We start from the raw sequence: 26702 nt of genomic DNA, 5'->3' as shown, positions 1-26702 counted from the left end.
CATCTCCACCTGCAAAATAAGGCCCAGCCTCTGCGTCGTCACCCCAGGCCCTTCACAATTTGGCCCAACCTTCACTTTTTCAATCCTGTCTTACAGTCCCTGTCTGTCTGCTGCTCTGTGCTCCTGTGTTCAGTTCCACCATTCAGCCCCCTTTCTTTGGAATGGGGATCTTGATTTTACCCCTTGCTAACTCTATGACCTTGGGCAAGTGATTGAACTTCTGAGTCTCAGTTTCCTCAGCTGTCAGAAACCAATATGTAAAGAGATCCGAAAAAATGAGCTTATGGCACCTGTTCATGCCCAGACTTATGCTCAAACCACTCCTTTCCCGGAACCAGCAGCCCTCCCAAGTCCAGTCCTTCAAAGGTCAGTTCCAATCCCATCCTGCATCTAGCCGCCCCACATTCCCCGCAGCTCCAGAGTTAGCCACGCTCTCGCCTGCCTCCCAGTGCCCTTGGTACTGTCACTGTGCTATATTCTAGCCTGCCTGTACACGAGTTCTCTTTGATATGTTTCCCAAAACCTGTTCCTCTCCTTCATCTCCAAAAATCCGCCCAGCCTCTCAGGCCAGAAACCTAGGATCATTCTTGTGTGGCCTCTGTTTCTCCACATACTCTCCCACTTCCCTGTGCTCTAGTTCAAAAATAGACCCATATCTGCTCTTTTCTCCAGGTTTGCACTGTCACCCTAGTCCAAGACACCGTCATCTGTGGCCTGGATCATGACCATAGCTTCCTGATCCACGTCCCTGCTTTCACTCTTTCCCCCACATTCTATTTTTCACAGGGCAGCCAGAACGATTGTCTTAAATATAAATCAGATAATGTCACTCCTGGACTTAAACTCCTTCAGAGGCTTCCAATAACTCATAAGAACATCTAAACTCATCCTTATGACCTTCATGGCCCTACATAACCAAGACCCTGCCTGCGTCTGCAGCCCCACTTCCTGCCACAGCAGTCCTCAGGTCACTCCAACCATGCTGGCCTGGTCTCCACCCCTGGAACGTACCAAGCTCATTCCCACCTCTAGATTTTGGATTAGCTCTTCCTTCTGTCTGGAATGCCCTTCCCTTGGCTCTTCACTGGCTAGCTTCTCCTTGCCATCCAGGTCTCAGTTCAAATATCCCCTCCTTGCGTGCGGGAGGGGGACATTCTTTGACACCACAAATACAGTAGCATTGCCCCTACACACATTTTAGTCATCTATGGTATCACTATGTCTCATTCTTTCATAACACTTGTCATTACTTGAATTGTTCTCTTTAAAGTTTACATGTATATCGTAGGATTGTCCTTTTCTTATTCACTCCTCTATCCTCCGTGCCTAGAATAGTGCCTGGCATGCGTTCAATGACTATTATAGTTATTATTAGTAGTAGTATCTTGTATTGAATGCTTACTAGGTGCCAGACATTGTGCTAAGTACAGTGTGTTGTTTCATTTTCACCACAGTCCTTTGACATAGATACTATTACCCATTTATAATGAGGAGCTGAGGTTGATAGAGGCTAAGTGACTTCCAACTATCAGAAGGAAATGGAGAAGGCAGCATTTGAAGGCAGGTCCACAACCTTTTAACTACTCAGTACTTAGTAGTTGGTAGGTCTTATCTTCTTTACCTTTGTAAACCAGCCTCCCCCCACCCCCGCCCACATAGTTCAAAAAACTGGTGGAATCGAACTGCAAAATCTCAGGAAGAAGCCCTGCGGTCTGGGTTGAAGGTCAAGGGAGAGAGAAGAGTGACACCTGGCTTGCAAACTGGAGCAGTGTGAGGCACGCTCATTTTACTCCACAAACATATTAACCTGTTGAGTTCCCACCATTTGCCAGGCTCTGTTCTAGGGGCTGAGGATTAAGCTATGAGAATTTCACGCCCCAGCCCGGGGCTCTGCCCATCACAGGGCCCATACGAGGACATTCTATTGGATGTCTGTGCTATCTGGGGGCAAGGGTATCCAAGTCGTCTCTCAGGCAGTCAGAGGCTAGCCAAAGCCAAGTCCAGCGCTGTGCCTCGGAAGACCTGCAGCAGGACCAGGTGTTTTAATTTTGGAGAGGGCCGGGTAAAATGGAGATCAGGATCTTCCAAAGACTGAAAAACAATTAACTAATTTCCAAAACCTCAGCTACCTGAGGCAGACAGAGGTGGGTGGAGAAGTTCCTGTTTTTGTTTCAGCTTTAGCCAAAGGGGGAAACTTGGATTCCAGCCCTTTTTAGAGCACAGAGTACTTTCCTGAGTTCATGGAAGCCCCATGGTTGACCCATTAGAGGTGAGGCATAGCTTGGTCATGGAAGGACCATCCACCGGAAACTATGGCCACCCCTGGAGACACATCATTCCCTCCAGGCCTCCTGTCTCAGCACCAAGCCCCAGTATTGCTTACTGAGAGGGAATACCAATACCCACTTAATTACCATGGGATTAATTCTCTTTGATTCCGACTAGATCCAGTTCCAAAATTTAAATTCCAGTTGCATGCCTTGGATCAGAGGGTGATTTGTAGCTTTCCACAGAACCAACAGAAAAATGAGAACAGCAGACAACTGGCCACACTCCCCTAACACAGGATCATATGGAGGCTGCACTGATACATTCTATTCCCCTAAACTATTCAGGACAACGACAAAATGATCTAGTCTTACAGAGGGCTTAACGGACCACATGTGAAGAGTCTAAATAGATTCTGTTGAGTTCTGGTGACAGGGAAAAAATATTCAGACAGAAAAGAAGACAAATTCCAGAAGGCATCAAAGTCAGGGATTTTTCTCTGCAGAATAAACACGCAGCAGCCTTTTCTCCATCTTACAGAGCAGAGGGTTTCTCAAATTAAGAATTCCCTGTTAGGCAAACCTGGCTCGACACAGCCTCACGTGAAACCCTTGCTTCCCACTGTCTCTCCCGCTCGCACTCCACATTCCAACCACAGGCACTGTCTCTCATCCCTCAGCGTGCTGTCCTCAGTCATCTCTGGACCTTGACATGTGCTGTTCCCTCTGCCTACATAGATCTCTGTCTAGACAAGATTAGGTCTCTCAGCTCTGTGCTCCCCTGGCGCCTGGTACTGCCCCATCATCCCACGTTATTGTAACTGCTTGTTTAACTCTCTGCTCTCCACCTAGACACTGTGGAGGCGGGGATCCTGTCTGTCTAGTTTGCCTCTGAATCCCCAGAGCCTGGTACAGTTCCGAGCACAAAGTAGAAAGAGGTAATGGACTCATCAAGTTAGATATTGCCAATCTGAATGATCTGTGTGTTGCCTGCAAAGCCTGGAATAACTACACTAAGAAATGAAGACAGACGGGAAAGTGAGAGAGCTGCCTGAAAGGAGGGGAAGGGGTGCACCCCTCCTTCCTTTCTCTAAAAGCTTACCCAGCTCCTGAACTTACCAGCAAAATCCACGGATTTTTTTTTTGCTGACCATGGTAACAGAGACTATAAAATTCAGGTTTCCATCTGGTTCTTCATGGTCCAAGAGGATACAGCAATTTCAAACTCCGGGGAGACAAACACTCAAATCATGAAAGCTTAAACCTAGCCTGTCGCAGAGCCCCCTAAGAGTAGTATGAATTTGACTCAAGAAGAAAAGTGAAGAAAACATCATTTACTCTGTAAGGATCGGTTCCCTGGTGGTCCTCAGAGGGCTTGAGTTTGATGTTTCCTCATAGCGATTTTCCCCCTCTGGCCTTCAAAGCCAACCTGCTCAATTCAACAGCTGGTCCTTGCTTCCCTTTCTTTCTACTCACACCAACGTGCTTCTTATCACGAGGCCCATCATCGGTTAGTGCTTCACAGACTGGGTGGAAAGGAAGCTGGCCTTCCAATGGGAGCACTTTAACATCTGTCCTCATCCGCTGTCCAAAACTGGCTGCTACTTCAATGCAAAGAGGATGAGTTTGCTTTTTAATGTTTTATGTTAGACTCAGGGTTAACTGAGAATTGCTGGTGAGAGATAAAATAAGAATTGGCTCCTTTAGAAACATCATGTGAGGCACTTGGCATGCTCAGGAGTCTGCCTGATTTCATTTCCCTGGCCATCGGCACACCTCTGCCCCTGGCAGGAAAAAAAATAGGGCAAAGGTTCTGAAAACCTCTCGGTATTGGGGGCTCAATGGGAGAAGGGAATTTTCAAAACTGTGCTGGAAGTGCCAGCTCAGGAGAGATTTTACGGCCAGTTTGAAGGCTTCAGGCAGTTTGGATAAGCATCTGGACTCTGGGTACATTTCTCAGCCTGCTCTGTGATCCCTTTGAAGTTTATCCAACTTGAATAAACCTTCCAGAAAGCTGGGGCCAGTAAAAAACCTTTCTTTGGAAGTCCCTCTGGATGTGCCCTGTTGATTTCTCACAGAGCAACCAGCCCATCAGGACAAGAGATCTGAAAAGCAGAAAAGGAAGAAGCTTGAGATAGAATGCTTCTGTAATATTCAACTTGCTGTCTTTTTTTCTTTTTCTTCCTAGCCTTTTTACATATGGAGAAGGAGGCAGCAGATAGATCAGCAAAGTCCCAGTGGACTTTGAGGACAATGAATTCAGATCTGATTGTGGTTTGCCCATGACCCCTTTGCACTGATGCAATCTGTTTCTGAAGGCCTAGACTAAGAGGTACAGGAAAAGCACCACACGAGCTAGATTAACAAAGAATAACAAAAGATGTCATGCGCCGTCCAGGAGAGCTGGTGACAGGGCCATGCACTGGTACAGGCAGGAGTTTCCATGTCATTTCCTGGAGAAGCAGCAGTCCCTCGTTGCCTGGGCCAGGGGCTGCAACCTATCGTTCCTCCTGTTTGCACAGGCTTTCTAATCATGGAATTACTGGAGCAGCAAGAAGAGAACCATGTGTGCTTGGAGGTGCCGCCAGGCAGATGAATGCACCTCAGCAGCAAGTGGCAGTTCCCAAGGTGCACCTGGACTGGCTTTGGGTCACACCCAAGAAGAGGTGGGTGGGGTACCAAACACTGGTTTCTTAAAGGGAAGCAAATAGGGAGAGGCCTTTATGAGCTGCAAGCAGGGTCTTCAAACCCACCTTTGGCTCACCCATGGGAAGAGGCTGAGCGATGCCCCGTCTCTGACTTGGAGAAGTGTGCCATGAAGGATAGGACACAAGGTCCAGAGGCCCAAAGGTTGACTCAGAAGTATCTGGAGAGGAGAGCTGAGCTGGGGGCCACCTATACAGCAGCATCCCACAGCTTGACTGGTTGACCACAAACGATGAAGGAAATGCCCTCTTTTGACCCTGGGACCAAGTGACAAGAGGAGGATGACAGGGAGATGCAGCTGCAGCCCCAGAGAAACCCCACTGGAAGTGAGATTGCAGATAGTTTTGTTTCTTTGTTTATTGATAAAAAAATATTAATAGCAATTAAAAACCCAAAACATTCACAACCCATCCAGAATCCTATAAGTTTTAGCCATTTGTTCCCAATGGAGTCCTTCATCTGATGGAAATGGTGATTTCAGCCAAAAGGCCCCTTCATGTTTTTCATGGGTGGGTACTCTTGCTCCATTGGCATGGCCCCAAAGCAGTCAGAGGGGTTACAGTGGCCGGCCTTGCCCGGTGGGCCCATGGAGCCTGGGGCGCCAGGGATGCCAGGAATGCCTTGCTGGCCCATCGGCCCAGTTGCACCCATCTTGCCATATCCTGGAGGACCTTGAGGACCTAGGGAGGAAGGAGTCAGAGAAGGAAAATCAGGAAACCCAGATCACAAGAAAAGAAAACATAATAGTCATGGTAAATAATACCTTACATTTGATAAATATTTCTCCAGTTACACCATATTTTCATGAAGACCTGATCTGATCCTTACATTAGTTTAACGATAACAATAATACTACTGGCTAGTTTTATTCAGAGTTTCCACGTGCCAGGCACAAGGCAAGTGCTTCTTCTGCATTATTCATTGAATCTTCACAACAATTCCATGAGAAAGAAACTATTATCTCATTCTGGAGACGAGGATACAGGCTCAAAGACGTCGCCCACCTGGTAAGTGGTGAAGCTACACCTCAGAGCCAGGCTATGAAGCTTTAGCCATTTCCCTCTTAGGCTCGTCAAGGTCACAGAGCCAGTAAGAGGATGAGCAGGACCTGGACTTGCGTTCCCTGGCCCCACCACATCGAGCTCTCTTCCACTGTGTGGTGCTAGCCCAGGTTAGGACTTGCGGGCAGGCACTGGGTCTTCCACCGCATCCCCAACACCCGCCCCCCTCCCCACGCACACTCTCACACACGCCCTCGTAGAGTATCTTACACGCAGTGGCATTACTCTAAATGATGGTTGGTAGGCCTGTGGTTACTTCAGGTTCTACACAACTATGTTATAGAAGGAACATAAAGAAAGGCGATCTCAAATGCTCCAGATTCATGGTCTCAAAGGCTGGCTTTTCCTACCTGGGGGGCCGGGGAGACCAACTTCTCCTGCAATGCCAACACCAGTGTCTCCCTTTTCACCTTTGGTACCAGGCAATCCTGGAACAAAAGGAATAAAATAAGAGGCCCCATCCCTGAGTAGAACAATGACACACCCAGCAGGATTATTTGAAACACACGTATACACACAAATGGCATATTCACAACAGACCTCACGCAATGCTCGTGTTTGCCCCCAAGAGCTAGGTATGCACCTCAGTAACCGGACGGCAGACCTACCTCTCATCCCGGGCAAGCCCTGCCGACCTTCTCTGCCAATCTGACCAGGGAGCCCAGGTGATCCCGGGGCACCTGGCCGGCCCGGGGGACCATCCTTCCCTGGGGGCCCTGGTCGTCCCGGAGCTGCTGCCATCTCCATGGGAAACTGCATCCTGGAGGTGTAGTAAGCCATCCTCTCTGTAAGAAAGGTCAGGGACAGGTCACAGGGTGCCCCCCAGGGACTCAGAACGACTGCAGATGCTACAGACAGGCCCCCAGCATGGAATCCAAGACAGCCTTTCTTCAGAGGGATGTCAGAGCAAGGAACGTGTGGGTGGATCTCTTAAGTGGTCTCCTGTGCCCTAGCCCCACCTCGCTCCTCGCTCTCCACCGTGAGCTTCCTGAAGCACAGATCTGATTACAGCATCTCTCTTCTCCATTGGCCTTCCTGAGTTCACCACTGGCTTCAGAATAAAGTCCAGACTCCTTGCTTGGCATTCAAGGTCTGCTTCCCAAGCAAGATGTCTAGCCCCTTCCGGAAAGGTCCATGTTTTCCCCAGTCCCTAGCCTGTCAATGTTGGACAAACAAATGAACAGGAAAAAAAGCTTAAAATGAAACCACAGCAGCCTTCTTAGCGCTGCTGCTTGCCCCTTTATTTAGAGCTCACTCTATGCAGACTCATTTGATATCAATTTTCTCGTCTGTCTCCTCTGCTCCAGCGGGGGCTTGGGGAGGGCAGGAGGGAATCATTCTGTCTCTGAACAGAGCAGGTGGCAGGAAAGGCTGAAGCCTAATTGAACATATGCCTGTAAGTGGGAGAGCAGGGTAAGTAGGGGTGGGGGGGGAGGTGGATATTGAGCTCTAAGGAAAAGGAGGCCGGGGCGGGGTGGAGAAGCAGCTGGGAAGGGCGAGCAGCACCCACTGCCACCCAGCCAGCTGCCAATTACCGTCAAACATTTTAATGATCTCTTGTCTGATGAACCTCTTGATTTCATCATAATTCACCATGTCTCCCTGAGGAGAGAGAAGAAACCTGCCTCAGTGATACTTCCAAGCCTGGGGCTCATCTCCCCTGGGGATGGACTTCGTGGAAGTAAAGGATGGGGAGGGAGGCAAGGGTCCCAGGAGCCTCCCACAGATACTTAACCCACTGTCCTAACCCCCTAAAGTGGTACAAAACATTTCGAGAGTCAGTGCATTTTTCTGGGGAAAGGGTCCCCAATCCCCTCAACTCGCCCACACAGTTAAGAACCACCCATAAGGGGGTCATGCTCCTTCCTGTAGAGTGTCAGCAAGAGCTTCTAAAATGGTCCACGCTCTACCCCGCAGGCCTGCTCTGTGGGCCAGTGCCCGTGGCTGCCAGCCTCCCCGCCTTACCATGGAGCCAGGCACCCCGGGCAGACCAGGGCTCCCCGCAGGTCCCGGAGATCCAGGGTGGCCTCTCTCTCCTGCAGGACCCGGCGGCCCAGAAGGTCCCATGGAGCCACTCTTGCCAGGCCCGCCAGGCATGCCAGCTCTTCCCTTCTCCCCTGCCTGGCCCTTCTGCCCTGAAGGTCCCGGGTCACCCTGCAAGGACAGGAAGTCACAGTCCAGCATTGCCGAGTGCTGTCAAGTCTACCTCACGATGTCTCGGCAATCTGCTCCTGTCTTCAGCCCCCTACCTGGCCCCCGGCGTCTCCCTCTGGACTGTGCACAGGATCTTGACAGGTTGCCCCATGTCGCTGCCCCCAAAGCAGTCCTTCTAAAGGACAGTTTTCATGTTGTTACTCCCTACTTAGAAATTCTGATGGCTCCCAGCTGCCCTCAGGATAAAGGTCTAATTCCTTGGCCAGGCATTCAAGGCCATTCATGAGGCGGTCCTGACCACATCTTCTCCAGCCTCGTTGCACCTCCAGCCACACCTCACTGGTTGTAATTCTGACTCGGCCGTGTGTCTTAGTCCTCCCTGCCTGGACTGCCTTCCCCTCCTCTCTCCGCGGTGCACTCCTCCTACTCAGCTGAAATGTCCCTGTTCTCTGTGCAGCCTCCCTGACGCCCTAAGCTGAGCTGATTGCTCCCTCCCTCTGATCCCACGGTGCTACGTCTAATCTTCCTCAGTAAAACCTGCCACGCTCCAGTGTAAGTGTGACTGAACTAAGTGGGCACCTCTTGTTCAGGGACCTCTGTTTGCCCAAGGCTAGGACAGAGGGCCTGGCGGGTAAGCAAGGCCAAGCGGATGCTCGCAGAATGAATGAATGAATCAATCAATCAATCAGGAGTGAATGAACCTTGGAACAGCCCCTCATGAGAAGTTGTCAGAGACGAGGTTGCTCCAAGTTCTGCCCACATTTCTCCCTGCCCACTGGCCTTCCTGTGTCTCCTCTCCATGGCTAAAGTCAGAGCTTAGAGTTGGGCTTAATCAACTCATGAGCTGCTCCTCTCAAACCCGGCCAGTGCCCACTCACCTTTGGACCAGGGGGTCCGTACATTCCCTGTTTTCCAGGGGGTCCCTAGAAGAAAGCAAAAGTCAGGGATCAAGTCTGGGCAGCGTCTCCAAGCTGTCCAGGAAAGACAGGTGCCGTGAAAGGACCTCCCACAGTGTTAGGTCCCCAGGCCGTGTCCACTGGGCTCTGTGTGAGAAAGGATGTCAACCTCCCTGCCAACAAGAGCGGGGACATCTGGAAGGGAGACTCATGTTCCTGGGGTGTGGCCGTGTATGATTGTGTTGGTTGGGTCTCTTGTCACGGACAAAAAGAGGTGAGAAGTCAGAATGAAAGGGAGGGCCTGGCTAGAGCTGGTGCCCAAGAAATGTTTATTTGGAGTATTATTATGATTATTGGCTCTTTTTGACCAAGTATATGGTTAAAAAAAAAAAAAAGTGAAAAGCAAGGCTCACTCTCATCCTTTTCCCCTAGTCCCCAGTTCCTCTCCCCAGAAGAACAAGGGCACCCGTTTCCTGTATATCTGTCCAGAGACAGTCTGTGCATACAGGGAGCATTCACTGAATGAATGAAGAGGGGTCAGGGCGAAGCTAGGAGCAAGAAGCAGCATCCCCAAGAGAAAAGGAGGAGCCCAGCACAACGGTACCTCTTTGCCAGCTTCACCATCTGCACCAGGTTCACCCTGGGGAGTAGAGAGCAATGGAGCTGTGGTGAGTGCCAAGCCAGCTGGGCATTTCATGCCTCACCTCGCCCACCAGGCATGGCCAGCCCCAGTTCCACCGAGAAGTCACGATCCTCCCCACTTCCCTCCGACGCTCCAGGCACAGGCTGTGGAAACTTAGACCCCACCCCACCCTCCAGCCTGCTCCCGGCCGCCCCACTGACTGAGCTCTATGGGGGAAGAGCAGACTGCACCTGCCCTGCTCTTTGCTTGAGATCCTGGCATCTCGCACATTCCCTGGCTCTGAGTGTATGTTCAGTGTTTGCTGAATGAAGGTGTGAACTCGGAATCTCTGGCCTTGATGAGGTCGCAGAGATCGGCCAGGGCAGCCTAGTGTCCGCTCCCTCCCCAAAACAGGAGAGGCTGCTTCCAGGGCCCTGCCATTTCTAGTGGGATGCTGGGGAAGAGGAATCTGTGATTGCAAGGCAACTGACACATTCATCCGGGGACCCTGGAGGCTCCTGAGCCTGTAGGCAGGAGGGATGGAGGGTTGGTGGGACCTGCCTGCCCAGGGTCTGCAGCAGGAATCAGATGAGCTGGAGGCAAGACTCGGCCCGTCCGATTACTCCTGCATGGGCTAGAGTCATCCACCCCATTCCAGGGCACCAGCCCCAGGGGCATTGCTACTGCTCCCCAGAAGGAAGTCTGCTTGGGTGGAAAACACCCTGACCTGGGGACTAGGAGACATGGGTCCCTGCCTCAGTCCCCGGGGAGATTTTTCATCCCTGAGATTGGCAGTCAGTTCCACCTGATGTGGCCACCTGTCTGGAACCTTTGAAAGAGAAAGTATCGCAGAGTGGATCCGGACGCAAGTTCTGCAGTCAGGCAGCCTCTTGCACTCACTAGCTGTGTGACTCTGGACAACCTACTTAACCTTGCTGAGCCCTGGTTTCCTCATCTGTAAAATGGGGACAATCCGACCTACTAAATAGGGTTGTGGTACAGATTAAATGACAAAATGTCAAGCACATTTGTAGGTCACCATTTGTAGGTCACCATTCAGCATTGTCACATTGTCAGTGACCAATATATCACAGCTCTTAGTATAAACTCTAGCTGAAACTAAGGAGTGGTTTCTGAGCTGTTGCAAGAGCTCCAGCAGTAGCGCAGCGTTTCTGGTGCCTGACATTTACAGGTTTTCTGTGGTTACCAACAGACTCCCCTGGGGAGGGGGCGGGGGTGGAACAGGGGCCAGTCTCCCCTGTCCGACACCTAGTGGGGGGATCTGTACAGCGGTGCACGGCTGGAGGCAGCGGTCTGCTGTGTGGTCAGCCCAGTGCTGGCTTGTACAGCTTGTCCTTCTTTCTAAATAGGACGTGATCCTCAGGCACAATCTCCGAGCTGCCGTCGTCTGTGCTAAATGCCTCCCCTTCCCTGGAGGCCTCAGAAGTGCAGGGCTGCGTGCAACTGACAAAGCCCACTGGCCCTTTCCCCCGGGCTGTGCCGCAAGATGTGGGGGCTTACCGGGGGGCCAGGGTGTCCAGGGGGACCAGGCTGGCCCGGAAGACCTGAAAGGCCCCTTTCTCCAGTGGATCCTCGGTCTCCTTTCGGGCCCTAGGGAAAAAGACGGGGATGGTGAGAGGGAAAAGTGAACCCCACGCAGCCAGAGGCAGACATTGTGCGCCAGGGGCCATGACCCCCACCCTAAGGCCGCACACGGGGAGGTGGCGCTGCCTGAACCTGGGGAAGGACCCTGGGATGGCCTCCAGGCTTCTCCAAAGGTCTTCACCACAGGCCAGTGAGGGAGATGTCTGGACGCAGGAGAGGCCGATGCCAGGGAAGGAGGGGGGCTGCGGACACGCTGCTCTCCAGCCCTCGCCCCCCACCCCGCCCGGCTCCCTCTGCGAGGAGCCTGCAGCAGAGCAGGGCCAAACTCCGGGGAGGGAGGGACAAGGGGAGCACGCCACTCACCACTGCAGAGATTCCAGCTGGGCCTGGCTGGCCTGGAGACCCCGGAGGCCCCTATAGAGAGCCAGTCAGTGGGACGGAAAGAGGATCCAGTAATGCGGCCCCGGAGGCAGCGAAGGACCAACAGCAAGAACGTGCCCTAACCTTGTCATGACTGCTCCATTCTCTTCCCCGAACCCTCCTTCCTTCTGCTCTTGCACTTGGCCTACGTCAGAGCTGAGGCCTGGGGGGCCCTGAACACACAAGACCCTCATGCCTGCCGCAGGCCAAGTGGTACCTCTGGGGCCCGCACGGAGGGGATGATCTGGGAGTCAGAGCCAAGTGCAGAGGGAGTAAGGTACATGCTACGTGGGCCTGGGTGTCTTCTGAGTACCCCCCCCACACCCCCTGCCGCCTTCCTTCTGTTCTCTGGGAAGAGCAGAGACCAGAAGCTTTCCTGTGCGCAGCCGGGGGGTGAGGGGCAAGGGCTCAGCACCGACTCCAACGCCCTCACAGAGAAGCCCCAAGCTCCCTGGTCTCCTGCCGCTCACCTGCTGCTGGAGGGCGATGAGCCTGAAACATGCAGGAGGGCTCCCGCCTGCCCTATCTCTCCACATCCTGCCCCTGAGGCTCAGCTCAAGTGTCACCGCCCTGGTGGTCAGAGCTACCCTTTCCCTGAACCCCAGGGCACACAGGTCTCTCTCAGAGCACTTCCCTCCATGCTCCCAGATGGAAAATTCCAAAAGTAAAGGCTCTGTTCTACTCATCTCAAGCCTCCTAAGGCAGGAATGTCCAGCACTGAGACTGGCACACAGCAGGGGGCTGGGCTGGATGGACAGAGGTGGGAAGAGGAACCCTGCACACCCCCCAACCCCCCAGGGGGTCTCCGATGCGGACACAATTCAGAGTGTGTGACTCCTTCTTTCATCTGTAACGTGGAGGGGACCGGACTAGACCTGGGGTCCCCAGTCCAAGGTCTCTGGACACCTTGAGATCCATAAAAATAGTGATGAGGACCCGAGAATTCCTTTTTTGGGGGTTCTGCACTATTCTTAACATTTCCAAGAGCCTTCTGGAAAGTGTACAGCCAGCCTCAACAGGGCTCTCTGGAACCCCACCAGCTCGGCATGGTCACGCTGATCAAAGACGCCCACGGGCAGTCATCTGTGTTACAGATGAGTAAAGTAGACGGGAAAGCCATTATTGCTTAATAAACATCCTCTCCAAGTCACCCTTTCTCAGTAAATACACCACCCACTCACCCAGCTGCCCGAGCCGAACCGAACAGGAGTCGTCCTCGATTCCTCTCCTTCTACCGCCTCCTGCCCCCTCCCCATCCAGGTCACGAGCAAGTCCTCTATCTACCTCCAGACACTTGCGGGATCTGTCCACTGCCACCAGCTCCACTGCCATCATCCCTCCGCTGATATCTCTGATGTCATTTGCGCACCCAACCCCCTCCTGCCCACGCCCCCGAGGTCCTCCACCATCTGCATCAGGTCCTCTCCCAGCTCAGTTTTCCCGTTCCCACTCACACCCTCCTCGGACTCCACTCCCGCCACGCTGACTCTGAAGCTCCCCAAGCCCTCCCTGCCTCAGGCCCTTTGCAGCAGATGCACCCCTGCCGGGATGCTCTTCCACCAGACTGCTCGACAGCTGGCTCCTTCTTGTCATTCGGGCCCCTGCTCAAAGGCCACTTCTCCCGTAAAGTCGCCTCCCAGGCCCTCTATGACAGCACATCACTGCCTGATCCTTCCGCGTTAATCTGTCTGTTGTGCCTGTGTGGAAGCTCTGGGATCAGGGGACCTTGTCTATCTCACCATAGCCCAGGGCTTGGAACAGTGCCTGGTGTGGAGCAGGTGCTCAATAATTACTTGTTGAATAACTGAATGATCTTTGTTTGATAAGCAAACTCGAATGTGCCCAGAATATCAGAAAATGGCGAAAAGCCGGGGAACCGCTGGATGGGTGAGCCCAGAGCCCCTTACTGCTCTACGTGGCTGGCACTGCTGCTGCGGTCAGTTCTCTCGGGTCATCACCAGCTTGCCCACCACCACCCAGCCCAACACAGTCTGAACTCTCACAGAGACAGAGACAAAAACAGAGTAACTCACAACGTGGCCAGGGGGGCCGGGTCTTCCCTGGGGTCCCATGGCACCAGGCTCACCCTACAGGAGGGAGAAAGAGGAAGAAACAACACAGAAACAGATTTACACACACAGGCTGTGAAGTAGGAGAACGCTGAGCACAGCAGGTGGAACACCAATGGCCAGAAGAGCTGCGTTGAGTCCTGGCCTCTAGGCCTAAGCCTTCTGGGGACAGGGGACCAGCCCTGCCCATGAGTATGGTTGGAGGGGGAAGGTAGAGCCCAGGCCTCTATGGGTTAATAACCCAATAGCCCATAGGGAGAGGAAATCGGTTATAAACTTAAGAGGAGGAAGGTCAAGATGTGCAGTGTTGGGCAAAACCTCCCCCAGAAGGCAAGGAGAGGAGGCTGCCACTTTGCCAGCGAAGGGGGAGGGAGTGGCCGCGTCCTGGACTCAGCAGAACCCAAGGCTGTCTAAAGGCAGCACGCACAGACCCCGGGCCCTTACCTCTGCTCCGGGGCGGCCACTGCTGCCCGGGGGACCAGGCTTTCCACAGTCACCCTGGAGGAGGGAGGGGCAACTGAGGCTCACCAGACCGCCATTTGGCTCCCACACCCCAAGCCGACCCCACATCAGAGGAGTCCTGCCACATGCCCCGGCTTCGGCCAGGGGCTCTCTGATGCCCTCGGGCTGGCAGATGGCAAAGCCCCAACACAGTCTGCCAGGCACCGGTGGCCTCAGAAGGCCTGGATGCTGGGATGGCATCTTAGCCAAGGGTCAGGTGGCACTCCACTCCAGCCAGACTGCCACATCTGCCCGGGGTCAGACCTTGAGAAAAGCCGAGAAAACCCGGTTGGCAGAAGTCACCAGGCCCTTACCTTCAGTCCTGGGAGGCCGGGATGGCCCGGTTTTCCCTTGAAGCCCTGGAAGAAAAAGCAGGAGCTGCCACGTCCCTCACCTCAAGCAGAGGCCACCTCCCACTCCTCTTTCCTCAGGTTAAACAAGTCAAATCCATCCAAAGTCATACCATGTCCACAGGGGATGTGGATTTGAGCTGCCCCACCCATCAGGGCACCCGTCCAGCTTTGCAACCTCCCAGCTCCCAGCTCCTTCCTGCAGCTCAACTTACCGGGGGTCCCATGAGTCCGGGGGGGCCAGCAGGACCAGGGTCCCCCTAGGGAAAGAGACCAGGGGCACTGAGACAAGAGCTTTGTCCAGCTTGTACCCACTCATTCACCAGTCTCCCCCTTTCTCCAGCCCCTCCCCCAGCTCTCCCAGGATGGAGGGATTGTCACGTGGGGCACAGGGACGATTCCAAGCCGGGCTCAGCCTCTGACTGGCTGTGCACGCTGAGTGAATTCCTGTCCCTTTCTGAACCTCAGTTTTCCTTCTTTTGGGTACAGAAGGGGGTTGACCTTGATGCTCTGCCCTTTGCCATGGCCCCATCCTTTTCAGATGCCCCAGCAAAATCGGATCCAAGGAGCCAGGGCCACTCAAGTCCTTCCCTGTCTGCAGCCTATTCTTTCTGACACCCAGCCTAGTTTCTTCAGCTGATTGAGTTTCTGGGTATAAATTTACTCCCTTCACTGCCTGCCTTTGGTGAGACCCAGCTCATCCAACCTGGTTAAGGCAACTGGGAGAACAGAGAAATCGGGGGGCTCTGGTGCCATTAGAGAAGTGGGGTGCGGTGAGAGGCAGACCGAGGGAAGGTGGGGCACCTCCTGCAAGAGGTGTGGGGCAGTGGAATTCAATTCCCTTCATCAGGGTTCCCTTGACTTTGGCTCTTGGAGAAGGAGGTAGAAGGAAGGGGGTGCCCTCCTGGGCCCACCATCTCACCCTCACGCCAGGCTTGCCGTCCTTCCCATCTAGACCATCCAGACCGGCAGGGCCCTGGAAATGGGAAAAAGGCATTCCTGCACGCCTGTGCTGGAGCCCTAGGAGGTGGGAGGCCCAACCCAGCCCCTCCACCCTCTTCACCGCCTCCACCCCTCACCCAACTCCTACCCCTAAAACACACACACAGAGACACACACATGCATGCATGAGCACACACACATACACACACACACACCTGTCAGGCTAAGCGGGCACAAGCTCACCTGAATCCCGGGAGATCCTGGTGGTCCAGGGGGACCAGGCAGGCCTGATGGACCTCGAATCCCTTCACTGCCCTGGAAATGAGCCCCCCAGCAAAGTCAGTGGGGCCTTGCCCCCCTCCCTCCCGCTGACACACACCAGCAGGACAAGAGACCCCAGCCACAGGGGCTGGTGACTACTGGAAGTCAGGACAGCTGGCTTCGAACCCCAGTTCGGTTCTGGCCTAACTGGCTGTATCCCACACACCACTCCCCCGTGAAAGTCTGTCTTCATCTGCCAAGCATCCCCCTTTCTGCACTGCTCCACGAAGAGGAAACAGAGCCTTCTGGGTCCAGCGCCTTCCTCGGGGTTGACCAAGGACTGGCCTGGTGGGTGCTCAGTAATGTGGGCTGAAGGGAGGGCACACATTCAATTCACATTGATCCCAGCAAGGTGCCAACCACCATGTGGCCTCTGATTCCCCCAGATGGCAAAAGGGTGGGCCCTGCCCTCGAGGAGCTCACAGCCCAGCAAGAGTCACAGGCCCAGGACCATCAAGGGCATCGCAACAGTCGATTTGCCTTGTGTGAGTAAGGGGCCCTGGGAGCTGGGGAGAGAGAGCAGCTCACTCTGGTCGGGGGCAGGGAAAGCGTCACCGAAGAGTTAGCAGGTGCTGGGCTCTGAAGGACGGCTGGGATTTGGGTAGGTTTAGGAGAAAAGGGCATGCCACAGAGGACTTCAGAGAAGGATAAAGATTTGGCGGTGTTCACATGCCTGGTCTAGCTGGGGTGTCTGGGGAGCCCGTGTGATGGGGGTGGGGGGCAGAGAGGAGACTGGAGGAGGGCCCTGAAACCCTGCACTAGATTTTATCAAACAGACCGTTAGTTTTCAAACTGTACTTCTCAGGGCCTGAGGGTTCCTGGAGGAGCCTGGAGAGGCTGGGGGCACAAAGTGGAGGCCAAGGGGGTGGGACTCCAGGACCCCTACCCTCGCCTTAGCCAGAGCAGCTCCACTTGCATCTGTTTTATAGACTGAGCATTCATATGAGATTTTGTGTGACAAAAAGCCTTGGGAACTACAAAATAAAGCCTGAAAACACCACTACGGGCACTGGGGAGCCACTGATGGTTCAGAGCAGGGGAATGATGAGAGCGAACGTGTGAATTCGAATGTTTATCAGAGAAGAGAGGGGGAGGCAGGTAGCTAAGTGGGGAGGCGGCAGCATTTCCCCAGTGGGGAGAGGGTGGCTGACCTGGAGCAGTGGCTGTGGGGGTCACCAAGGGGAAGGGATCCAGCTAGAGACCCCACAGGGGGGTGGGGGGGGGGAAGGGCTCTGGGTGGCACTGCCATGCCACCAGCTACCAGGAGGGGTCAGCACAGCCCCAGGAAATGGCAGCCCCACAGGGAGTCAGGACGGAGAACCGCTGGCCAGAGGCTTGGGAGTCTCTGCAAAGATCGGCCTAAGGAGAGCAAGCTGCACTGGGGCACAGAGGCAGCGCGGAAGCCTCTGGCAGGGGCCGCCACTCAGGTGCCCCACAGAGAAGTGAAGGGAGGTGGCACCCGCCACTGCCTCAGTCATAGCTGATAGGTGCTGGCTCTGGGGTGGCGGGGCGCAGCCAGGGGCTTGAGGGCTCTCCTGAGCTGGGAGGGAAGTCTCAGCCCCGCCACTGTCTGGCTGTGCACCCCTGGGATGCCCCCAGCCTCTCTAGGCTTCAGTGAGAACCTAGACCAAGGGGGCCCTTCTAGAAGTCCTTTCCAGCTTTCAGAGGAAAGAGGCTCCCCAAGAAGCTGCAGCTCTCCTGCCCCTCCCTGTACCCCAAGCTTAGAAGTCAGTCTGGGGCCTCATTACATTGCCCACCTGTCACATCTGGAGAGCCCAGAGGATGGGCTGAGACAAGGATGTCAGCCTCCAGAGCAAGGCAGAGCTAGTCCCAAAGTTTATCTATAGCCAAACCCAGGGGTGGCCAGTGCGGGGGCTCCCCAGCTGCTGCTCCTTCCCACCCTTGCCACCAGGTCACAGGCCACGCCTGCCCTCTCTGGCCCTTGGGGACACCCTGAGCATGGCCTCCCAGGAGGCCCATTCTTCTTTCCTGCTGTTGTCAGACCCAGAAGGCAAATGCCCAGACCTCCTCCTGCTGAAGGGCCCAGGGTGCCCAGTCGTGGATGTGCTTCCCTCCTTCCCTCAACTCCTCGCCCTGCCCTGGAGGAGCTGCAGCTGGCCGGGGCTGGCCCGTTGCATCTAGTGGCCCACCTCTCACTACACCCCTCTGCCTCCTCCCCACCCACTCTCCCATTGGGTGGGCATCCTGGGCCCAGCTGTCAGCCCTAGGGGCCCACTGGTCTGCCCCGGCCCTGTTGCCCTACAGCAGTTGCTGGGCTCATCCTGGAGGTCTCTTTGCCCCCCGTTGATGTAACTGAATTAGTCCTTGAACTTCTGATGGCTCAGAGCTGTGGCTGTGGCCAACTTGGGGTCCTGCTCACCTTCTCCGCTTGGGGGCCAGGTGGGCCAGGTGCTCCAGCTTTGCCTGGGAATCCAGGGGGACCCTAAATCAACAAAGAAGCAGGAATGCAGGCGGGGCTGGAAGCAGCTCCCCTTCCTTCTTCCTCCTGGGTGTGCTTCACCACTGTTAATGTGATGCGTTTTGACTTCCCAGAAACACCACCCAGGAGCATTACGTCTGGCTGGGAGGCTGGGCGGCTGGGCTGGGGCCCACCCAGGAGGCCCTGCTCTCCAGGTCCTGGCTCCTGGAATCAGGCCTGGCCCCCCAGGCCATTCCTCCGTTCTTCCCGTGCCTCTTCGCTCCCCTCCCTAGGCCCACCCTCAACCAGCCTGGCCTGGCCAGGCCTGCCCCTCGCAGATGGGATCACGTCGGACAGAGCTGGCTTTGTGTGTGCACTCACCGGTGGGCCTGGAAAGCCTGGCTGGCCTTGAAATCCCTAGGGGAAGAAAGCAAGGGACAGTTTGCTGTGCCACCCTCTCTCTCCTGCCTGGCTACCCAGGTGGAAAGAATGACAGCGTGAGGCTGCCTCAAGTCATGGGCCTTGTCCTCCGCTCTGCCCCAAAGGGCCAGCAGGTGAGGCTCTGGGCACGAGGTGAGAGGTTACAACTCGAGGATGGTGGGGGCGTGGGAGGCTAGAGCTGGTCACTGTGCCCCCTCCCCCCCTGTACATGAGGGTGACCATCAGGGGAGGACAGCTAGATAGGGCCCTGCCACCACTCACCTGGTCACCTTTCTCACCCAAGTTCCCTTGGGGTCCTCGCTCTCCTCGGGGACCCTGTCACCACAGAGAACAATGCATCTAGAACCCAACCTTCCTGTCCCCAGACCCCAGGGCAGGATCAGGGATCCCCATGTCCACATCTCCCTGTCCCCTTCCCCACTCACTGCTGGGCCTGGGGGACCTGGGAGGCCTTCAGATCCTGGTGGGCCCTGGTGATACAAAGGAGAAGAATCGGTCACTCTGACTGCGGGAGGTGGGAGATCAGGGGATGGGGCAGGGGACGGGGCACAGAGCAGAGGCAGGGAGGTGGTGGGACGCCCCTCTAAGCGGCAGGATTCCTCCCCCTGCTCTGTTCAGGCTTCCCTTCCCCTGCCTGAGCTACTGAACCAGCCTCTTAACTAGTTCTGCCATCTCTTGGTTTGCTCTAATCCAGCCAGCAAGAGGCTGCCATCTCCTCTGCTTCAACACAGCTCTGATTATAATACTCTCTTGCTCCAACACCCTCCATGGGGCCCCTCTGCCAACTGAATGCTGGGTTTTGAGGCATCCTGTGATCTGATACCAACCACCCTTCCCTGCTTCACTTCCCTCCCCTTTCCTTATCTTCTGCCTGGCTTGGTCAGACTGCCGTTCCCTGAACACTATACAATCATACCACTGGGCATTTGCACAACTGTCCCCTCTACCTAGAATGCCCACCATCCCCCACCATTTCTAGGTCTCTTGAAACCCTACCAAATCATTCGATGGCTCGAATCTGTCCCTGAGGTACCCTCACGCACGGCTTCTCCCTCTGCGATTCCCCAGCACAGACAACCATGTGCTGGTCGTCTGTGCTCCCACACACCCCCGCAGCTCCATTCAGGGCTCAGCTCAAATGCCACCCGCTCAGAGAGGCCTCCCTGACCCTCTGTCTAATGCTTCCCGTTCATGGCTCCAGCTCCTTACCCGGCTTGATTTTCTCCACCGGTCCTATCTCTCATAATTTATATGTAGCTGTTTACTCATCTGTTATCTACCTGGCCCACTGGAACGTGAGCTCCCTGAGGACCAGGGGCTCAACTGCCTGTTTTATCCGCCAAGGCATCCTCAGAACAGAGCCTGGCACCCAGAAGGCCCACGAGAAAGATTCGTTATTGAATAAATGCACAATGGGGTTTGCTGCATCCCACCGGGGCCTCACCAGCATGTGCGAGGGGGAAGGTAAGACAAAGACTTGGGAGGTTTGTCACAGACTTGGGTTCAAGTCCAGGCTGGGCCCTAGTTCACTAACTAGCTGCAGGACCCTGGGTGAGCCACGTCACTTCGTGAGCCTCCGTGTCCCCATCTGATGACCGCCCCAGCTCCAGTGCTCAGTGTGGGGCTGGGGACAGGCCGGGTGGCAGAGTGGGGTCCAGAGTCCGGGGCCTGGCTCTCCGGCCTGTGGGCGTTGGGGGCGGGGGAGGAGGTCCCCTGCCCGCTGACTCTGGCCCCCTCCCCCCAGGCAGCCCCTCCGCCAGTCTCCACGAAATCTGCCGGGATTCTCCTCCCCGCAGCTTCCGCCCACGCAGCAACCAGCCGGCAGCGCTGACTGCTTGAGACGCAGCTGGAGCGACTCAGGGGGCCGGAGGGCCGGGGTCACGTCTCCCGTTCAGGGGCGGCTGGGAAGCTCTCCAGGCGGCAGAGAGACACCGGCCATTTGAAGCCCTTCCTCCCGCCCCCGCGGAGGGAGCTGCCTTCCCGCACTCACCGATTCTCCCTTCTCTCCCGGGGAACCCCCGTAGCCGCGCTCCCCCTTGATGCCCTGACAGGCAGCAAAGAGAGAGGGAATTAGCCCCGTGGTCCGCCCGCCAGGGGCACCGATGCGAGGGGTGGAGACTGCAGCTGGCACACACACTTAGACGCAGAAGGCGCCCGGGCGAGGCTGGGGGGCCCGAGGGGTGTGCTGCTCCCGGAGCGGAGCGGAGCGGGGGCGCCTCTGCGGCCTCCCACCGCCACTCAGTGGAACGGGGGTCACGTCCTCCTAACAGGCGCCTCCGCTGGATCTCCCCAACTCTCCCCCGCCCCTGGGGAGGCAGACCTCTGTCCTCTCCTAGTCTGGGAGGCTCCGGGTGCTCTGAGAGTCTGGCCCTTGATGTGCAGCGACTGTGGTGGGCCCCCCAAAGCGGAGAGGGAGGCCAAGCTCCACTACCAAGGGGGCTTATGGGGTGGGGGGTGCCCTGGACGGACAGCCTGGCAGAGACACCAGCTGAAATGCTCGAAAAGGAGGGAGCCCGCTGAGGATGCCCAAGCCTGGGCCGGTCCCGATCACCACCCCACGGCTCGGGTACCCCCAGACCCGGCTCCCCTTACTCACAGGCAGTCCCGGGGGGCCCATGGCACCTGGGTAGCCAGGTTGCCCTGGAGGACCCTGCAAAGAAAGGGAGACATGATGGACCAGCTCCCGAACATTTCTGTCCCCATCCCTGGCTATGAGGGCGGCCAAGGCCCGACAGTCTGGAGCTGCCCCTCAGCAGGTGCCCCGGTTACAGCCTCCACCTTGGGCCATGTCCCCCAGACCCGGCTCCCTTCGGCTGTGATCACCACCACAGTCCTGGATGCTGATTGCTTGAGACTGCTCCTTCCAGAGCAGTGCCTGTCACTTTCTAGCGGAGCTGAGCCAGAGGAGAAGGCCCAGGACAGGGAATGATGAAGACCCGGGTGGGGGCAGTGGAAGGGACATGCTGAACGCTGCAGGAGAAGGGAGGGAGAAAGCCCCCAGGGATGGAGGTGTTTGCCCCTTACAGGGAGTCAGGGCACATGGAGATCAACTTCCTTTTATCCAGAGGGATCCCCCAATACTGAGGGAATCAGGGCCGAGGGGCAAAGAGTTTCAAGAGAAGGAGTCCACCTCCCAGCTTCCACGCAGCAGCCATCCCAGGGGGCCCAACCTCCGTCTCCCCAGGGCTCTTCATCTACCTCCATCCCCTGCTGCCTCCGCTTACCGGTTCCCCCTTCTCTCCTGTCAGGCCCCTGAGGCCTCGCTCTCCTTGAAGACCCTTGGAGAGAAAAATCATGAGAAACTGCAGGAGAGGGCAGTCTCCACTCAGCCCCTGACTCCTCCCTGCAGCCCCCCAGCCCTCTGTCCCCATTCTAGGCAAAGGTGGGGGGCTACTGGTGGCCCCCCTAGTGTCCCCAGCAAAGTGACCATAGGGGGTGTGCCCAGAAGGGTAACTATCAGAGGTGTAAATCCCCATGTAAGGGTGCCTCTCAGAAGCCCCCCAAGACAGGTCACCACAGAGATGTGCCCGCCCAGTCGGGTGACTCTCAGGTGGGACTTCTCAGGTGGCTGCCATTGGTGTGCCCTACTGTGACCACTGTCCGGGGTGCACCTTTAGGAGGGTGACACATGTGCTCCCCCTGACAGGCAACTGTCCAGAGAGGTGTCCCTAGAGTGATACTCTCCACCAAAATGTATCACCAGACTCCCAACACTTACCTCTCCAACCCCCCACCCCAGCCAAAAATCACATGCTTTTAGGGATGCTGGGGAGGGACACGGGAAGGCTCCCTCCAGAGCAGTCCCTGTCACTTTCTAGGTGGAAAGGGATATCCATCTCAATCAAAGCCAGAGCCCCCATCCCTCCTCACTCCTCGCCCTGGCCTTCGCGGGTGCACCGCACCGTTAAGGGGCCGTGTCTGCCCCTTCTCCCTCGTGCCCTCAAGAAACGGCACCCAAACCTTTCCACAACACAAGACAGATGGCTAGACGGACAGATGGCCCCTTCACCCAAGCAAGCAGAAACAGACAAGGTCCGGCCAGGATGAGGAGGTGGGGACAGATGGAGCTGTGACAAGGAGAGGCCTTGCTCCCTGAGCCTCCTTCACCAGGCCCGGGAGGAGAGGAGCCAGGCCCCAGGAACACGAACTCTGACAAACAGGAGGTTAGTTTCCATGACCCAGGAGGGAGCAACAGTGAGGAAGAAGACGACTCAAACATACTTCTGACGATGACGAAGGCAGAGCAATTAACGACACCCGGCAGAAGGAGGTGGCCAAGACACTGGGCACAGAGGGGCAGGGCCCCACGACACCCAGAAGCCCTACTGCTGGCATCACGTGCCCAGCCTCAGAGCAGACTGGGACCAGAGCCAAAGAAGAGGAAAGGAAGAGGAGGAAGTTTCCTCTAGGATGATGGGAAAAGTTGCAAGCGTGGCCGCCTTGAAATCCCTGGGGCGCCTCTGGACAGCCCTGCCAAGCAGCAGGGCAGCAAACCTGTGCCAGCCTGCAGTGTGAAGCCCTAAAGCTTTGGCATCTCTGCCGGGCTCTGGGCCAGGTGGCTGGCAGGGCCTCAAGAACTACTTTCAGCAAATCTTCAGTCAACACCAAAGGTGGGAGAAGCAGGAGGCAGAGTGAGAAGGCAGGGATAAAGAGGCCCCTAGAGGCACCAGCTTAAAATAAGAAGGTAAAATAGCTCTGGAGGATTTAGGGGGAGTGATGTGTGACTGTGGGAGAGAAAAAGGGAAACGGAAGGGGGGAGAAGAGAGAAGATGAGAGAGAGAAAGCAGAAGAGGGAGAAGGGAGAAACGAAAGAAGTCAGAGACTGGGAGGCCGTCCAAGCTGCTGGGACCTCAGGGAACCTGTGTCGTTAGCTACCGAGCCTGAAGGGGGACAACGACAAACATGGAGGGGGGAGGCCAGGGCACGACAGGAAGGGAGACAAGCAAAAGCCACAGAGACCTGGCTGGCAGGGGAAGGGGAGGTCGAGCAGCGCTAGGTTCTTACAGGCAATCCGGGGGAGCCAACAGCACCAGGAAAACCTGGGGGGCCCTGGTGGGAGAAACAGGCAGGTCACAACTCACAAGCACAGTAACCCTGGGCCACAGTCTGGGGCTGAGAGGTCACGGGGAGAGGAAGTCATGGGAATATTTTCAAGGCAGCTGGAAAAGAGACTCATCCCAAGTCTTGGCCCAGAAGACATCTGCTCCTCGCCTCGGCTCCAGGAAGAACGGCTCTGCCATCCGTAGAGATGCGCAACAGCCCCCAGAGTCAAACCACCTGCCCAAGTCTGCCCGAGTCCGAGTGACTCCTGGTGCCAGAGTGGAAGCCCATCATGCCTGTTACCTGACCTCCATGAGCCCCCAGGTGGGGGCTCCCTGGTTCTAAGAGGCTCCCACCAGCTATTTTTGTTTCCTCCAAAGAAAGCATTTTCAGTTCTTCCAGGCTTTCCTAGTCACTTCTATGTTCCTGCCATATCAACACCACAGAGGACTCCAGGGTAGATGCTCCTGGTCTAGCCTTTGTAGGCTTGTCTTAGAGATGGCCCTACAGAGCGATAGAGGGCCGCTCCATCTCAGCCCCTGGCCCCTGTCTGAAGGTTGCCACACGCTTTCCTGGCTGCCCAGACCATGAGCCATGAATGCAAAACACAGCAGGGACGGGGCTGCAGAAACAAGGATGCGCCCTGAGGGCCTCCTCTAAGCAGGACCACAGGCAGAGCGGGCGGAGCAGGTCGGTGCTGGGGATTCGGAGGTGGGAGGCCACAGTCCCCGCAGATGGTCTGACGAGGGAAAGGGGAGGGAAAGGAAGTTCCCTCTTTCTGTCCTGCCCAGCTTCCCGGAGCCAAGGCAGCAGAACGGTGTCTGGCTTTACAACCCCTCTGAGAGCCTCTCAAGCAGGCCAGGAAACCCACAGATACTTACAATAGGGCCTGGAGGACCCGGGGAGCCCCTCATGCCGGGCGGACCCTGCAAAGGAAGCCAGGGAATATGGATGAAGGGGCTCAGGCCCACAGCGCCCTGAGGTCTCCGCAGCCCTCCTCCCAGCCTGCCACAGACCAAGTCAACAGGCAGTGCTGTCAGAGCAGGATGTTAAAGCTGACGTTAAACCTTTCATTCGGTTCATTCAATCATCCAACAAACATTTATCGAGCAGCTATTACGTACTGGGCACTGGTCCAGGGGCTGAGGACACAATGACAAATGGAACATTGAAATCCCCACCTTGTGGCGCTTACATTCTAGGGAGAGGTGGACAGTAATGCATAGAACAGAGGCTGGCACACAGGCGGTGCTCAGTAGACACCTGCGGCGTGCTCCCAAATGAAGGGAATACACAGGATGCCAGACAGTGCGGAGCGTGGGGCAGAGAGAGGGACCGGGCTTTGAGCACGGCTGTGGGAGTTCTATTTTAGAGAGGGTGGTCAGGGAGTGTCTCACTGAGAAGGTGATATGTCAGCAAAGGGCTGAAGGGGTGAAGGAGTGGGCCTTGGAGGAGAGCTGCAGGCTGAGGAAGCAGCAAGGCCAGGGGAGGAAGAGTGGCCCAGGGCCCAGAGCTGCGAGGAGGCCCGGTGCCAGGAGAGCAGGTGAGGCCAGAGCAGCGAGGGGCGCCGGTGACCTCAGGCCTCAGAGGGCCCGAGAAGGCTTTCGGCAGGAAGGAAACTGCCCTCGGGAACTGAGAGCCATTTAAGTGGAGACTCCAGCTGCCTCGGGGTCCAGCCCAGGCAAGGGCCCTGCTCTTACCTCTTCTCCTCTCTGGCCGGGCAGTCCTGGAGCACCAGGCAGGCCGGGGCTCCCTGCACAGCCCGCATCTCCCTCGCCGTTGTCTCCCTGGAGTGGGATGGACGGTGAGTGTGAGAAGCCCCATGGGGCTCGGGGCGGGGGGTGAAGAGAAGACGGAGCCCCACTCACCCGGGCCTCCTCAGCCCTCGGCCGCTCCCGCTCCGTGAAGCACTGCGGACGACAGCCAGAGGCCCGGTCAGCAGGGGCAGCCGGGAGCTCGCCCTGCACCAAGGCCACCCCGAGCCCAGCCTCCTACCTGGGCGCAGCTGTCAAGGCCTGGCACGCCGGGGTTGCCCTGGTCTCCCTTCTCTCCACTTTCCAGGAGGGCCGCCGGGTGGGCCGTCTGCCCCTGGACACAGTCCCCGCAGATGCTCTGATGAGAAAAAGGGGGCGGTGGCGTGGGGCCCGGGTCGGAGAAGGCCAGGGTGGGCCGCATGGGGGATACCCACTCCGAACTCAGCCAGTGGCATCCTGCTGCCCGGCACCCACCCACGCTCTTCCTCCCCAGCCACATGTCTGCGGCAGCTCTGCTGTATCCTCAAGGGACCCGATCCCAACACTGGCTTTGAGTTTCCTCCAGGAAGAAGCTCCGGTAGGGCCAAGCCAACGCCACTTTCTAGACAGGCGTGTGGGAGGAGGCGGAGGGGCCCGCGGAGGGACCATCTGTCCCGGCTGTTCCTGCAACCTGCACCCAGTGTGAGGACACGCCACGAGGATTTAGACTGAAAAGGGCAGCTCCAAACACCAGCTTCTCTGCCCAAGGGAGCAAAGCAAACAGCTGCAGGAGGAGCCAGGCCCTTCGCAGACAGCCTCCGGGATGGGGCCTGCCCTGCACTTCCCAGGGGACCCCGGCTGTTACAGGCTCCCCAGTGGGCCGGGCCTGAAGTCTTCCTGACAAGAAAGTCCTCCTCTTACCTGGAGGCTTTAACCTCTTTGGGTCACAGACCTCTCTGAGAGTTTGATGGAAGCTGTGAGTCCGCTTCCCCTCAAAACGAAACCTACTAGTGAAAGCTAGACTACAATTTCAGAGGACTCGGGAGCCTGGCATCTATCCACGGCCTGGCGGGACGTCCATGGGCCCCTAGAGGAGATGCTGCTCCACCTGCACTGTTCGCTGCAAAGCTCAATGATGATGGTTGTCATTTACTC

General features: G+C 56.3%; 1 protein-coding gene across 9 annotated transcripts in view; it reads right to left on the bottom strand.

Moving 5' to 3' along the window:
• Positions 1-5312: 5312 nt before the first annotated feature.
• Positions 5313-26702, bottom strand: part of COL16A1 (collagen type XVI alpha 1 chain) — a 51138-nt gene continuing 29748 nt past the window's right edge. For 6 of the 9 annotated variants that reach the window (XM_049711828.1, XM_049711937.1, XM_033422326.2 and 3 more), the window contains 27 exons: positions 25810-25926; positions 25683-25724; positions 25515-25601; positions 24696-24740; positions 23779-23823; positions 21999-22052; positions 21371-21424; positions 20765-20818; positions 19200-19244; positions 19036-19089; positions 18715-18750; positions 18295-18357; positions 15837-15908; positions 15574-15627; positions 14867-14911; positions 14616-14660; positions 14245-14298; positions 13765-13818; positions 11675-11725; positions 11228-11317; positions 9689-9724; positions 9067-9111; positions 8000-8188; positions 7570-7636; positions 6643-6819; positions 6385-6462; positions 5313-5653 (listed from right to left, as the gene is read on the bottom strand). In XM_049711828.1, the coding sequence (XP_049567785.1) occupies positions 5451-5653; positions 6385-6462; positions 6643-6819; positions 7570-7636; positions 8000-8188; positions 9067-9111; positions 9689-9724; positions 11228-11317; positions 11675-11725; positions 13765-13818; positions 14245-14298; positions 14616-14660; positions 14867-14911; positions 15574-15627; positions 15837-15908; positions 18295-18357; positions 18715-18750; positions 19036-19089; positions 19200-19244; positions 20765-20818; positions 21371-21424; positions 21999-22052; positions 23779-23823; positions 24696-24740; positions 25515-25601; positions 25683-25724; positions 25810-25926 (1956 nt within the window). In that variant the 3' untranslated portion in view covers positions 5313-5450. The remainder of the gene's footprint in view (positions 5654-6384; positions 6463-6642; positions 6820-7569; positions 7637-7999; positions 8189-9066; positions 9112-9688; positions 9725-11227; positions 11318-11674; positions 11726-13764; positions 13819-14244; positions 14299-14615; positions 14661-14866; positions 14912-15573; positions 15628-15836; positions 15909-18294; positions 18358-18714; positions 18751-19035; positions 19090-19199; positions 19245-20764; positions 20819-21370; positions 21425-21998; positions 22053-23778; positions 23824-24695; positions 24741-25514; positions 25602-25682; positions 25725-25809; positions 25927-26702) is intronic. The other 3 variants (XM_033422329.2, XM_033422331.2, XM_033422328.2) reach the window with 2 other exon arrangements.

The sequence above is a fragment of the Orcinus orca genome, chromosome 1 (genome assembly GCF_937001465.1).
Source record: "Orcinus orca chromosome 1, mOrcOrc1.1, whole genome shotgun sequence".
Lineage (NCBI taxonomy): Eukaryota > Metazoa > Chordata > Mammalia > Artiodactyla > Delphinidae > Orcinus > Orcinus orca.
This window is presented reverse-complemented; position numbering and strand designations above follow the sequence as displayed.